This window comes from Nelumbo nucifera, chromosome 2, assembly GCF_055504915.1.
Source record: "Nelumbo nucifera cultivar China Antique chromosome 2, China Antique-T2T, whole genome shotgun sequence".
Classification (NCBI taxonomy): domain Eukaryota; kingdom Viridiplantae; phylum Streptophyta; class Magnoliopsida; order Proteales; family Nelumbonaceae; genus Nelumbo; species Nelumbo nucifera.
The window spans coordinates 8,310,513-8,324,986 of record NC_142650.1 but is presented as its reverse complement, the minus strand read 5'-3'; the positions used below and the strand labels follow the sequence as shown (position 1 = coordinate 8,324,986).

The following is a 14,474-nucleotide window of genomic DNA, read 5'->3' as shown; positions in this document are numbered from 1 at the left end:
ACACGTGGTGCGTTGCCAGCCTCCAGCTTTTATCTTACGCTAGTTTGGTTTAAATAAAACAAAACAAAAAAAAAAAAAAAACCTCCTCCTCCTCCTCCTCCTCCTTCTTTTTCTTATTTATTTAATTTAAATTTTGGGAATCATCGGTGAAAACAGCTAGCAATGCAAGAGCCATAGACATAGATCCTTGCAAACACGCAGACGTGAAGGAATTGTGGCTTGGAATTTTGTTGGATAACGCGGGATGGTCGGTGTCCATTGCCTCCATGGTCGGTCATGACACCTCATAACAACACCATATCTCATATTATTATAATCACCATTGACCAAATTCTCCTGTTCTCCTCCTTCTCTTTTCTTCTTGACACGTGGCGTATTCGTAATCCCATTAATTACTTTCCACTTCCATTCAATTAAGGTGATGTGCATACTGCGTACACATGTATAATAGAATAGGCGGATGATGGATGGGCCATCGGCTGAACAAAGTATTTCTGTGACATCTGAGGAGAGATAGTCACCAACTTGGACCTTCATGCATGCTTCCATACTGTCATTACTCCCCTCTTCTCTTGATTTCCTTTGCACCTTTCATTCAGTGAAAGTGAAAGTCAAGTTAGGGTATCCCAATCCAACGATCTTAGTCCTATAGGCAATTAATTAGTATGCTTTAAATTTTAAATACATAATATGGGTGATATTGACATATTGTTGAGTGGTCATATTTAATAGGTACATGTGATGTGATATCAACCATCCAAAGATTAGGTTACACTATTAACGTTACTCATGATCCAGAGACAACGCAACTACCATTTATTATACTGCTTCTTTTCTCTTTTATTTTTTGGTATTATTGTTTTTTTTTTTATTTTTTATTTTTTTATGTGTATGTTCTGTACATGTCTTGTACGTAAGTAAACATTTATCTGGATGCTTAGATTAGCTGCTCTTAATCTCGCCAGGCATTTGGAATTTAATTTGGGTTTAGCACCCCTCCCGAATTATTAATGAGACCTGTGGCCATCCTCATCCTTCATCCACAAAATAAATAAATAAATAAATGAAAGAGATAAGGGAACATTAAATTATGCTTGGTTTGTTATCCCTATTCCCTTACTGTTTATTATTAGTATTTTTGCTCAAAGGCGAGGAAACGTGGAATAGGCTATCAATCAAATCATTTTTGAATTATTGGGTGCCACGTAATTATAATATAATTAAGAGCTAACACACAAGCATTTCTTCTTCTTCCCTAAATTAAATAAATAAAAATTGCGATGATATCTTGACTGTGTTATCTTTAGTTTTTAATTAAGGTGTAGGATTATATATGTTGGAGAATAAAAACCCATCAGGGACCTCATCTAACAGCTTTAACCTTTTTAGGTTAAATCTTGACAGATTGTGTGTGTTACTAACGTACGTATATAATCAGATAATTAATTATCGAAATAAGAAAAAGGCCGGGTGTATGTGTATCCCTATTATTTATCGAAAACCAGAAAACCGATTTGACATGTGATCAGCCCTTTTAAAGTATGTAGTGGCGATCGAATTCAAATCCGAAATGAAGGCCAAACGCCGAAGTGTGCAAGTCTGAGATAGTATCCCCGACCCTGAGTCAGATCAGAATAATATCGTAGTATACGAAGTGAAGGAGTAACAGAGGAGAGAGTTTTCCTTGGCACTGACTCTTCCAAATGATGATAAATTGGTTGACAAGTGGGTTTCACAATACCACGTTACTTCCCACTCACTCGCTCCTACAGCTTACGCAATTCGCTTTCTACTGCTACCTTAAAAAGCTGCAAATTGCAAAGTCTACTCTGTAAAAAATAAAGAGGAGCAGTAGTGCAGTAAAAAGAAAAAGTTAAAAAATTGAGGTTGGAGGTTGGACGCTTGGATGTGGTGGTGCATTCGGAGGAGTGGTGGCCAGGAGATTGAGTCAATGAGATACCGAACCCAGGTCCAACTCCGTGGACTGCAATTCTGCAAATTAAACAAAACGCATCCATAGCTCCAGGCCTAAAAGTGGAAGCGAGTCTGGACTCTAAAAGTCTAAACGGAGAAAGTGATGAATTCTGAGTTCTGATAAGCTCTCTCGACAGTTTGTCTTTTGGACAGAGAGAGAGAGAGAGAGATATGTACTGGAATGGGATCCACTACCTTCTGTATCTGGAATCTGGACCTTGCTGTTAATTACAGGCCCACGACATTCTTACTCATGTTCCTTTACTCTGATTCCTCTTTTTTTATCTGCCTCACATATATATTAAAACAAAACAACAAAACAACAAGAGTTTTTTTATTTTTTATTTTGTAGAGTAAAGAGAAATTCCCAATGGAAAATATGGGTTGATTCAGTTTGTCAGGGCTTCAGAACACAACAGAGTGGAGTCAGAGATGCTTTTGCATTTAGACAAAGAGTACGTGTTAAAATACAGCCATCAGGTATCACGCTTAGCGGCTAAGGTGGGGTGGGTGGGTGGCATTCATGTGTGTTGAGCAGTAGGTGGACCCGCTTCGCTGGCTCGCCAACCAATTACATGTTCCTTAAGTGTCATGTGGGCCCTCCTAGCCTTTCTCTGCTTATTGGACCTGCGATCAAGAATTATGATTTCTTTCTCCATTTTCTCATCCACCACCTCTCTGCGTTTTCTTGGCCACCTTTTCTCAGTGTCCATTGTCCAATCCATCCTCACTTTTTAGCAATTGCAAGATTTTTCTGTAAGGGATATAAGTCCTTGTTTAATCATTAATTAGTGAATAATCCCGTATTAATTACAGGGAATCAATAATATTAAGTTTACATTATGAAATTGATAGTGTTAAATTTATATTATTAATATTTTAAATAATTATTAAAATTTTAAAAAATAATTTTTCAATAATTATTAGAATATGGATAATTTTTTTTATTATGATAAGTAGAGGGTTAATAATTAAGTGAAATTGATAGAATATAGGCAAAAGTAGTAGTGGATAATAACTTTTGTATTTTTTTAGGAGTGGATTGAAAATGGTGGTAATGGGTTGTGGGCTTTAGCAGCAATTTCTCATAAAATGCCATGTGTCTAACTTTCCAAAAAAATGAGAAGAAGTTCAAGTGTCTGAATGGTGGGGAGTTGTAATTTGATAGTGGGTTGTGGGTTTTAGCAAGAATTTCTCAAAAATTGCTACATGTTTAACTTTATAGAAAATAAGAAGACCATTTGTTTGAATGATGGTAGTAGACTGAAACTTTAACAACAACTACTCAGAAAATGTCATGTGTCTAAATTTGAAAAAACCACATATCTGAATGGTGAAAACTATAGCCTAAAAAACTTCTTTTAATATATATATATATATATATATATTAGATTTGATTAACTAATTGAGTTTGTTTATACATGTAACTATCAAGAAAAGCAATTCAGTCAAGATAAAACAAAGAAAAGGGGGAAAAGGAACAATGTAGAGAGAGATGCTTGGCTATATGGAACAGGAGGTCCATGGATTAGTATAGGATTTAATGGGAAGACATACTTGATTGTATTTTTAATGGGAAGACATACTTTTATGCCCCTGTTATTATAACGTAGTTGTTATTTTTATTTTAGAGTGTGTAAACAGCTAACAACCATCGCGGCCTCTTGTGCAGAGATTTTATTGGACGATTGATTGAATGATCCATCATCAAAGGATTCTCTCTGACCCTCCCTTTATTAAGCATACAACTTGTTCAAATCCACAAATCCTGATTACTAAATGATGTTCATATGTTTCTTTTGGAGGTAACCATTGAATGCTGTTGCTTTTGGAGGTTACCTAGCCCTAAATTCAAGCTGATTAATCAATCGAGAGGTGATTCATTGGTGTATCAGCTGGTTTATTTCAGCAGTAATGACCGAACACACACCAAAAAAAAAAAATCAAACTGATTGAATGATAGTAATTGAGTAAATTCATGTATGTATTCCTTTTGAATGGTGGGTCCTGATTGTTTGTTAGACGTATTAGTCGATAGTTTGGGTGGGGCTTCAACTTCAATGATCAGCATGGAGTCTACTGGATTGGTATTTGTCGATGAAGAAATCCAGTTTCGGTTGATAGGATAGGATTCTTTGAAGCCGGCGAAAGAGAAATCCCATTATAGCATTATAACTTGGCAAAGAAGAATAAATAAAGGGCAGTGCAGTAAATTTACCTTCTGTTAATGTACAACAGCAGTGGTCTCACTATATTAAAAACATATATATAAAAAAAAAAAGAAGAACCTGTGACTGTGGGGGTGGGACCCTCGGCCTCCGGTGTTTATGCCTGATACTGTTGTCAGTTGTGAGTTAAGTTATGAGTTATGACATTACATACACAGACATGTAGACGCCATCCAATCCCAAGGCCAAAGACAATCCCTAATCCCTATTTCGTTGTCTTGATGCCAATATTATTGGCGATTGACAGCATTTCTGATTTCGGTTCGGATTCTATACTGCTGCGGATTAAAAGAAATAAAAGAGATTCTATACAAAATTCTTCGGATTCTGGTGCAGAAAATTTTGATACATACAGATTCTGTGCTGCCGCTGCTACCCGATGATGATGAACAAGCGCAGAGGGCGACCCTCAATTCAACTCCTTTTATTCAATGATGTTAGAAAAGAATTCTAATCTAATTGTTTTAAGTAGAAACAATTTAATTCCATCTTTTATAATATTTAATAAATATATTGAACAGCGGAAAAAGTAAATGGAAATCACGTTGAATGTCCAGGCGCATCCTGAAGGTGAACGACATGGATGACGTGGTCCCCACCGACGGTGGCGTCATTGCGCCTTGTCCTGACAAAGAATACATGTAGGACCACCTCCCTTTCGATTCCAGACCCTTCCAATTTTTTTCCATACCAAACCGTCAGGAGATCTGCAGCCGTTCGTTTCGGCTACATGTCACGATCTTTTTGTGAGACGTATGATTTCCTAGAGTCGTCAAACATGAGGCCGAGCTTCTTCCACGTGTCCCCCCAGATTCCCCAAAAGTTGTCCTGTCACAGTTTCCTTTCGTTGCTAATTTGTAATAAGCTAAAGCTACTTCAACTCCTTACCCTAAAGAGTGAAAACCGAAAACCCTCACAGTCGCAGCTCTTGTTTTAACTTCCTACGGTCGGAACCATCGTTTTCCGGACTGTGGGGCGCGCTCCGTGGGAAGCCCATGCCCATCCGATGAATTTACTACCGACTACCGTGTCTTCTAAGCAAAGTGAAATTCGGACTTTTAACTGTCCTTCCGACCCGATGATTCTGTATGCATGTCTCACGATGAAAAATTGATGTCCTAGTAATCACCAGCTGACTCCTCTGGCCCTACTAGATAAGGAGCTAAGCCAGATAGGGACGAAGACGATATCTAAGATTAGAAAGTTTTGGTTGAGTACTGTCTTGTGTAGATAAGCGCACCAGATTTATTATATTAATTAGGAAATGGAATAATAATAATAATAATAATAATAATAATAATAATAATAATAATGCAGGGTACCGTAAATCTATGATAAATAGTAAATAAAATAATTCAGTACATTGCATTTTGCATGGAGTCACTGAGTCAGCTTTCATTTTTGACGATCTATTTGGCTTTGACATTTTAGTAGTGATGGTATTGGCTGCCGATTGGACCGTTGCAGATTTATTTTAGCCGTTAATTTTAATGAAAGCGCCTGGCTATGTCATGTCTTATGCAAACATCAGTAGTAAATACTAAATGGTAAAAATACAAGGGTTTTCTTAATTCCGAAACTGCCCTCATGGTCTATTCAGTATTCACAAGAAATCAGCTTTCATTTTTGACGATCTATTTGGCTTTGACATTTTAGTAGTGATGGTATTGGCTGCCGATTGGACCGTTGCAGATTTATTTTAGCCTTAATTTTAATGAAAGCGCCTGGCTATGTCATGTCTTATGCAAACATCAGTAGTAAATACTAAATGGTAAAAATACAAGGGTTTTCTTAATTCCGAAACTGCCCTCATGGTCTATTCAGTATTCACAAGAAATCAGATTTTAAGGCAAAAGGCACTTAGGTACGACTATGAAGAAAGTTCCATACGACTGAGATTAACGGTTTACCGTAAATTAATTTGAATCAGAATAGAAAAAAGATGAAGGAGGCAAAACAAGGAGGTGGATAGATTTTGATAATTGCGTAAAAAAGACACGTGAAAATTAGATGAACGAGACCTTGTTAGAGAGTTAACCACAGTCCACTTTCAACCCAACGCATTAAGGAGTAAGGACAGCACTACGTCCTTAATTATTAAGTAAATAAACCAATTAGAAGGTGCCAGATGCTTCAATTCTCAGGAGAAAAAAAAAAAAAAAACAGATGAGAATCAAATATACAGCTGAGCTGAGAGCCTGAGACCTGAGGGGCATGCACGAACTTGCTCAAACAATATAATTATATATAAAAGGTGTGATTAGTCATTATGTCATATATTCATTCACTTTTTAGTTTTTACCAAAGAAAATATATTGATCATTCACTTTGTAAAAATGGTGGCAAAAAAAAAAAAAAAAGAAAGGGGATTTCCGGAATAACTCATTAACTCTTCTCTCTAATCTTATGTATGTGTGTGTGTCTAAAAAAGAGAAGAGAGAAGCGAACAAACAAAAAAGCAGGAGCGAAGAAAAGGGGGCCAATGAAAGCGAAATAAAATCGTAATTAGTGGGACTAGGGGCGGCAATATTATAAGTTAATAAACATATTTCTTTTTTGTCAATCTCCCAATATAAATACCCCTCTATCTCTCTCATTCTCCTCCCACTCACATTAAAACACAAAACCACTCAAACAAGGGTCCAAGGCCATCCTCCTCTACATCTCTGTTTTCCTTCCTGTGAAGTCTTGTGTTTCGTGCGGCATGGCCAAGGACGTTGAATCTTCTGAACACAGCCAGTTCTCCGCCAAGGACTACCACGACCCCCCTCCGGCGTCGTTGATCGACCCCGATGAATTAAGCAAGTGGTCCTTCTACAGGGCTCTCATCGCGGAGTTCATTGCGACCCTTTTGTTTCTTTACATTACTGTGTTGACGGTCATCGGTTACAAACGCCAGACCGATTCGTCTCATAACGGTACTGATTGTGGTGGCGTTGGCCTCCTCGGTATCGCTTGGGCTTTTGGTGGTATGATCTTCATTCTTGTTTACTGCACGGCTGGTATCTCTGGTGAGTTTTTCTATTCTCTCTCTCTCTCTCTCTCTACACAGATAGGTTTCTCAAAAATAAAAACATAAGTTTTATTTAAAATACTTATATTTCTTATAGTTATTGGTATTTTCTTCTGATTAAAAATTAATTGTTTAACAAAAAAATAAAAATGAAAAGGAAGCTGAAAGCTCCTCTGGATCTGCTTGGGCGCACTTGTAGTATTATTCCTCATGCAACTTTATATGATGGTGGTGAACAGGAGGACACATAAACCCAGCTGTGACGTTCGGGCTGTTCTTGGCACGTAAGGTGTCGCTAATCCGAGCCGTGATGTACATAATAGCTCAATGCCTGGGCGCAATCTGCGGGGTCGGGTTGGTCAAGGGTTTTCAGAAGAGTTACTACGTCCGCTACGGTGGTGGGGCGAACGAGCTGGCAGATGGATACAGCAAGGGCGTAGGATTGGCAGCCGAGATCATCGGTACCTTCGTCCTCGTCTACACCGTTTTCTCCGCCACTGACCCCAAGAGAAACGCCAGAGACTCACATGTCCCGGTAAGAATCACCTTTGCCGATATATACTCCAATACTGTTTATTTCAAAATTTTCTGGTTGGGTGAACGGTGAGTGATACACGTAACTAGTCCTATTCCCTAATATGGACTTTTCAAAGGAGTCAGCCCTTTTGGGCAGGAGACACGACTTGCGGTGGAGCATCGGCGACGGCCGGTGAATTGGGAATTTGCAAAGGAGGAGAAGTGAGGAGTCCCCTCCCCCTCCCCAAAGGCTCAGGTTAGAGTTAGCCAGAAACCCGACTCCAGAAACACAATCCCCATGCCCATGCCACGCTGGAGCTTGGAGTGCCAGCATGTGACACGTGAGATGACAAACCAACCCCGCCAAAGTCAGCAGGAAAATAGTAACCGTTGATCAATGAAAAATGAAAATAGATAAAAGAGCTACCCCCTCCCCCATTCATAGATAGAGCTACTATTACATAACATAGACAGACATGAGGCAGACAGCTTCCAGTACAGTCATTAACCACCACAAGATAATTCCCATCAACATTCAACCCCACCTAAAAATAAAAGGGAAATATACACCACGAGGAAGACGAAGACCTAATCAATTGTGACTTGTCACCGCACCCCCGCACCCGCACCCGCACCCGCACCGCTTCACTTCTGTTTTTTTGGAAGCATTTATCATTATGCACTCCGTGCGCATGCTAGCGGAACTGTGGCCCTAAAGAATTACTTTCACCTCTTCAATATCACATCCATCAACCGGAGGAAAACACAGCCACGTTACCCATGTTATCTTTTCAACTATCTCTATTGATATAAAAATCATTCGTCTCATCTTCTTCCACGGTTCCACCCTTCCACTTCCCAAGGCAAATATTCCCCTTGGTCTTGGTTAAGAATTAATCATTCTCCGTTGGGGAAATAAGAACCTTTTATTTATCCATATCAAGCAAATTATCAACTGTTGTATATATTAATTTTTTTTTTTTTTTTTTACGGCAAATGCTAGTTATTATATATAACCCTTTCTCTGAGCTAGCACGCAACGCATCCAAGTTCTATTCAGGCAATTGCGATGCATCACATCAGCTTCGTGAACGTTCATCCAACTGTGAGGCTGACGTGGCATATCGTGATTGGCCCAATATCCTCCCGTTCCAGCAGAGTATTCAATCTTAATAGTCAGTCGCAAATAATAAAATAATTAAAGGTTAGAAACATGTATTGACGTAGGCAGGCACATGCATGCAATGCATTAATTACCCACCATAGTAGTTTTGTTATTGAAATCTGAAAGTCTTGATGTGGTTATGTGCGATAAGGTTTTGGCGCCACTCCCCATCGGATTCGCAGTATTCATGGTTCACCTGGCCACCATCCCAATCACCGGAACCGGCATCAACCCGGCAAGGAGTCTTGGAGCCGCTGTCATCTTCAACAAGGACAAGGCTTGGCATGACCACTGGATCTTCTGGGTCGGACCCTTCATTGGAGCTGCCATCGCAGCGTTCTACCATCAATACATCCTCAGAGCAGCAGCTATTAAAGCTTTGGGATCCTTCAGGAGCAACCCCCACGTCTAAATTTCCAAGATTAGTTCTGGTTTTTGTCCTTCGTCAAAGTTCGGGAGACAGATGAAGATGTACTAAGGACAATTGGTGGTTTTTACTTTCCAAGAGCAAGTAGTAATAATGGAGGAGTTGCGAGTCTGTGTGAAGCTCCCCTTGGCTCTTTTTGTCCTTCTTCCCAACTTTCCTTTTCTTTTTCTTTCAAGCACAAAAGAAAGAAAAGAAAAAAAAAAGATGGGGAGGAGAATGAGAGAGGGTTGAGGACCCAAAGAACTGTAGATAAGATGTCTTTGGGAGGAAGGGAATCTTTAGTGTATCCCTTTTGGTCTTTCTCAGCACTTGCTTCGAATGTATCTAAGTGCTTAGTGTTGGTGTAATTTTTCTTCATCTTTTCTTTCGTGTAGTCATGATGTTTCCAGAATCCAGATGAATGTAGCAACAAGTAAGTGGTTTGATTGTCTTAGTTTCTGCCTTTCTGGTCCATATATACTTTCTCCTTAATTTTGTGCTTCAACTTTAACTAGCAGTCGTAATTAATTAAGCCATCCTTAATCCTTATGAGGGAAACATACATTAATTGATGACTCCATAAGTCTTCACATCGCTTTCCTACAGTACTGGATCTGAGCCATTCATGTTGTTTTTACCCACAAATGATATTAATAATTGTCTCATATTGTATGCATCTGGGTCGAACAGAATATTGAATTGGATAGTCGGTTACTTGGTATTTTAATCCTAATTTTTCGACTTGTCATTTTTGCTCGCTTCGAAGTCTAAACTGCAACATACGACTCTTCTCTCTTGGCATTTTCCTTGTGCAAGAAGAAACCTCTCATTTCCCTCTTACAAAAACATCCATCTCTGCTGGAGATGTGAAATGATGGAAGAAGAAAGCAAGAACATAATGGGAGGGGAGGGGGGAGGGGGGATCAGGGCAACATCAGGATTTCATATCAACGCATTAGTAGAGACTAGAGAGGAAGACCAAGCTGCGGACTGGATCACAAACGAGGGGAATTGAATGCTAGCTACAAGTCTTTCTCTATCTGGTTCAACTACCTGGAGCCTAGATTATATTCTGTTATCTGAATTTCTAGGTTGGTTTCAATTTTCTTCCATTGTATTAAAAAAAGCGAAAAACAAAATCAAGTGCTGAATAATAGCCTACTCTATGTCATAAATTTCCTCGCTTGTTGGCTTATATCAATGCTTTCCTATCGATCATCTTATCCACATCACACTAGTAATAAAGCATCAAATTTAACATTTTCTTGGAAAAAAGTATTCTTTTTAATTTTTTTTTTTTTTGCTTCAAAAAGTTCAATTTTATTTTTATGGAAAAGGTTTAATTCTATTACGCAACGGTTAATACTTAATGTTTGCTGATTAAAGAGGATGGGCTGTTTTGTTTGGGTGTGGGGCCTGGGGCCTGGTGGAATGGTTCCTTGGATCGAAGAAGCAAATTTCAAAAACCAAGCTGAATTTTGGGGTTAATATAATTCTTCCAATCCTATCCAAGATGGGGAAAGCCTTATCTTACCAAGATGGTGGCAAAAAGGAAATAAAAAAAGAAAAGGAAGTTAGGTGAGAGGTAGTTCATCATAGATTCGTGTTAATTTATAAATATATATATCTTTTCCTTGTTTTTGATGACTATTGGCTATTTTAAGAACAGAGTGGGTAATACTAAACTGCTCAAAGATTCCTTTTTGCCTTAAATCCAAGGGAAAAGTGAGTGGCCAATTGCTGTTGATCGTGTAATTGTGACACTTGACCAGGAGAAGGGGCAAGGGGCAAGGGGCAAGGGGTGGCAATTATTTGTGTGTGTGGTGTGTACTGATCATGCGTGCTGTTAAAGGCTCCGTTGGCGAAGAGTGCAAATACAAATATGATTGGTTGTAATGATAAATTTGTATTCTTTCTCAAATAATTTCTAGTTGTGGGTATACGTTAAACTTGAATTTTAGGACAACAATTTATCTTCTTTTTTTTTTTACATGGGACCAATTTGGGTACAAAAGTTTACATCCAAACACCTGCATATATAAATGCATTATTGCTGTCATTTTCAGTTCATAAATAAATTCTTACGTCAAATGGATATCACCTATAGGAATGCTGTTACACTTGAATCGAAGCAATTGATTATAAATAATTTGAACTATCCTAAATTGATTCATGAATCAATCGCTATTGTCATGTCAGTACAGTTATAATAGGTGTTGGATTCGTGCAATGGCACTAGGAAAATTCATTTAGGCTAAAGATTAAAGGGATTTTTACTCTTGAGTCCACTTCAGAATATTCGTCATTTTTTTTTTTCTTTTTCCAATGTATTAATGCCTAGCTAGTAGCTCCCCTATATACACCATCCCCTGTGAATTTTACATCTTACCCTCTATAATATTGACCCAAACTTTACGATTGTATTATGAATTCTCAAGTGGAGTGAACAATAAAAACCCTTACGAATAAATAGTATTTTCACCAAAGGTCTTGATGCTCCTCGCTTTTGGATGGCCCAACCTTGCTAATTGTGGTGATATTAGAGAAGCAATCCTTCCTCCATGTACAACAATTTACGTAACAAAGTCATGTTGAAATTGTAAAACGATCCATGTACGGTATTTTTGTCTACAACACACACACATGTTTCACATAATAAAGCTACTGTTGTTATATGTAAATTTAACAACAATCAAAATGGATGTAACCACATGGCACATTGAAATAGATGTTCACCTTGTTATATATACTGGGACTTGGTTTGTCAATGGAAGCTCTCTGACATTTTGACCATTGAAGGAGCTATTTTGTTTATATCTTCACTAAGTCTCTAGGTGCTTTGCTTTGTGCTTCCATCTTTTTTCCTCTTAATGTTGCTGGGTCCATGTTCTTCTTGTTGGGCTTGCTATTAAAGAAATGACTCTGCCTCCATCTAAATCAATTGTCAATTCTTACACATACATGCACCAAAAATCAAAGACTCCAACAACTCCCTTACAAACTTATCTTTCACTTTGAATGATGTTATTATACAGATTTATGAAAGACATTGTTTCACATTGTAATTAAATATTTGTTTATAAATACAATTAAATCAAATTATTTCAAAATAATTCATAAATTTAATCACTATTGTTATGTCTTATGTCCAAGTAAAATCAAAATATCTGTGCCATCACAAATTGAGCGAAATGTCTAATAATATGAAAATTTTTAGTTAGTAGCTTTCCCATAGCAGCTTTTGGCTCTGCAGGGTGGACCCCACCCACCCACACAGAAAATAAGCAACGTTTGGTAAGAAATCTGGGTGCCGTTTGGTAGGTTTTCTTATGTAGATCCACCAATAGCTTAGATGGCCAAAAGATGTAGGGCCCGTTTGGCATGTCTTTTTGATTGGTCTTTTGGCTGCTTACAAATTGGGCAGACCAATTTTTGGTCTATTCCCATTTGGTTAACGGAAGGCTTAACTGCCAAAAGCCAGAGCGCCGAAAAGATGCGAGGAGCCCATTTTGGACTGATTTTGGGAAGCTCCAAATAAAGCTTTTCATGTCTTTCGTGTTTTAAACTTGTGCAGAAAGACGTGTATCTACCAAACTAGTTTTGGGCTGCTCAGATCTTCATGCAAATGCTCAATGTGTCTTTTGACTGTCAGAGCTATTAGAAGATCTTCCCAATAAGATTTGCCAAATGGGCCCATAATTAATGAGCTTCTTGGGGTCTTATCTTTAAAGATTTAGACCATTTGGTAAGTATCCTAGTCTATAGTTATCTATATAGTTGTAAAATAAAAGATTTTAGTTGTGGAAACATAGGATGCTTCATTTTGGCCCAGTTTGGCGCATCTTTTTGTGCGATCTCTCAGCTATTTAAAAGCATGTCAGACTGCATTGTGTTCTTTTTCCATTTGGTTCGCAAGATATCTGCTACCAAAAGACATTGTGCCGAAAAGATGCACAAAGCCTGTTATTTTTGGGAAGCTCCAACTAAAGCTTTTCGTTTTTTTTTTTTTTAACCAAACGGTTTTCGTGCTGTCAAGATCTTGATGCAAAATCTCATTATGCCTATTGATTGTCAGAGATTCCATAAGATCTTTCATAAAAGACTTGCAAACCCCTTAAAGTTTGCAGATTTTTTGCAATTTTGAGCTTTCATGAGCTTTTTAAAACATAAGTATTTCTAGCTTCTTGTATTTCATTGCCAAACATAGAAAAACTAAAGTTTGGTCTTCCGAACTTTGAAAAGCCCAAAAGACGATACACACAAAAAAAGGCAGGCCAAACACCTCCCTAAAAGCCCAAGTTTATTGTCCTTTTAAAAAAAGAAAAAGAAAAAAAAAACACTTTTTTGTAAAGCTTCTTCTAGTGGCTTGACCAAAGCAATTGAGAAAAGCATCTCAACTAGAACTTCAGCCCTCCCAAACAGGCTCATCATAATTCCAACGGCAGATGTTACAATTTGTATAGAACTTGGTTTCTCAATGGCAATTGGACATTGAATTTAGGGGAAAACCTATCGTACCGAAAATAAATAATACCAGAAAAGCTTTGACTATTATATAGTAAGATTTTGCCTCAAAACTGTGATAAAGCCATAAAAATTGTGCCTTAATTAGTTGGGAGGACTGACCTCCATATTGTCTTCATTCTTGCTTTAATTGCCATCGAATAATGGCCGATTACAGTCTATGATCTATTAATACTCTGTATATTATAGTAATCAAGACCATTGCAACTGATCAGTGGTCAGTGCCTGCAGTGTCCATTTGCCTTCTGTAGTAGCGTGTGTAAATTGAGCTATCAAGGTTAGACCTGGCAAAAAGTTGATTCAACCTGTGAATCTGACCCAACTTAATCCGAAAAAACAGGGTTAAGGTTTCATATTTAGTTACCCAAATGTGAAAAATAATCTGACCCGACTAAAAAAAGTTGGGTTGGGTTAGGTCATGGGTCAATTCGCTGATTAGATTGTCAAGTCTAATTGAGATTATTTATGTATTATTAAAAGTTTTCACTCTTTAATTTTTATTGTTTATTCTTTAAATTGTTAAATTTCATGTTTTTTATTTTATATTTGGAATATTAAGATTAATTATTTTAATTTTAACATTTTTTATGTAATTTTTCTTTATTTTTTAAATTTCAATTATTTTTTGGAATGACCCTAATTGACTCA

At 37.7% G+C, this 14,474-nt stretch overlaps 1 protein-coding gene across 1 annotated transcript; it reads left to right on the top strand.

Moving 5' to 3' along the window:
- Positions 1-6,793: 6,793 nt before the first annotated feature.
- Positions 6,794-9,756, top strand: LOC104594854 (aquaporin PIP2-4-like). Its single transcript, XM_010255374.2, has 3 exons — positions 6,794-7,213; positions 7,455-7,750; positions 9,048-9,756. The coding sequence occupies exons 1-3, from the start codon at positions 6,907-6,909 to the stop codon at positions 9,306-9,308; spliced, it is 864 nt and encodes a 287-aa protein (XP_010253676.1). The 5' UTR covers positions 6,794-6,906; the 3' UTR covers positions 9,309-9,756.
- Positions 9,757-14,474: the final 4,718 nt, after the last annotated feature.

Bases quoted from the DNA above. Each gene is read 5' to 3' on its own strand.
- LOC104594854 (XM_010255374.2), top strand. From the start codon at position 6,907: ATGGCCAAGGACGTTGAATCTTCTGAACACAGCCAGTTCTCCGCCAAG. The intron at 7,214-7,454 runs GTGAGTTTTTCT...GGTGGTGAACAG, and splicing joins CTGCACGGCTGGTATCTCTG to GAGGACACATAAACCCAGCT. The intron at 7,751-9,047 runs GTAAGAATCACC...ATGTGCGATAAG, and splicing joins CCAGAGACTCACATGTCCCG to GTTTTGGCGCCACTCCCCAT.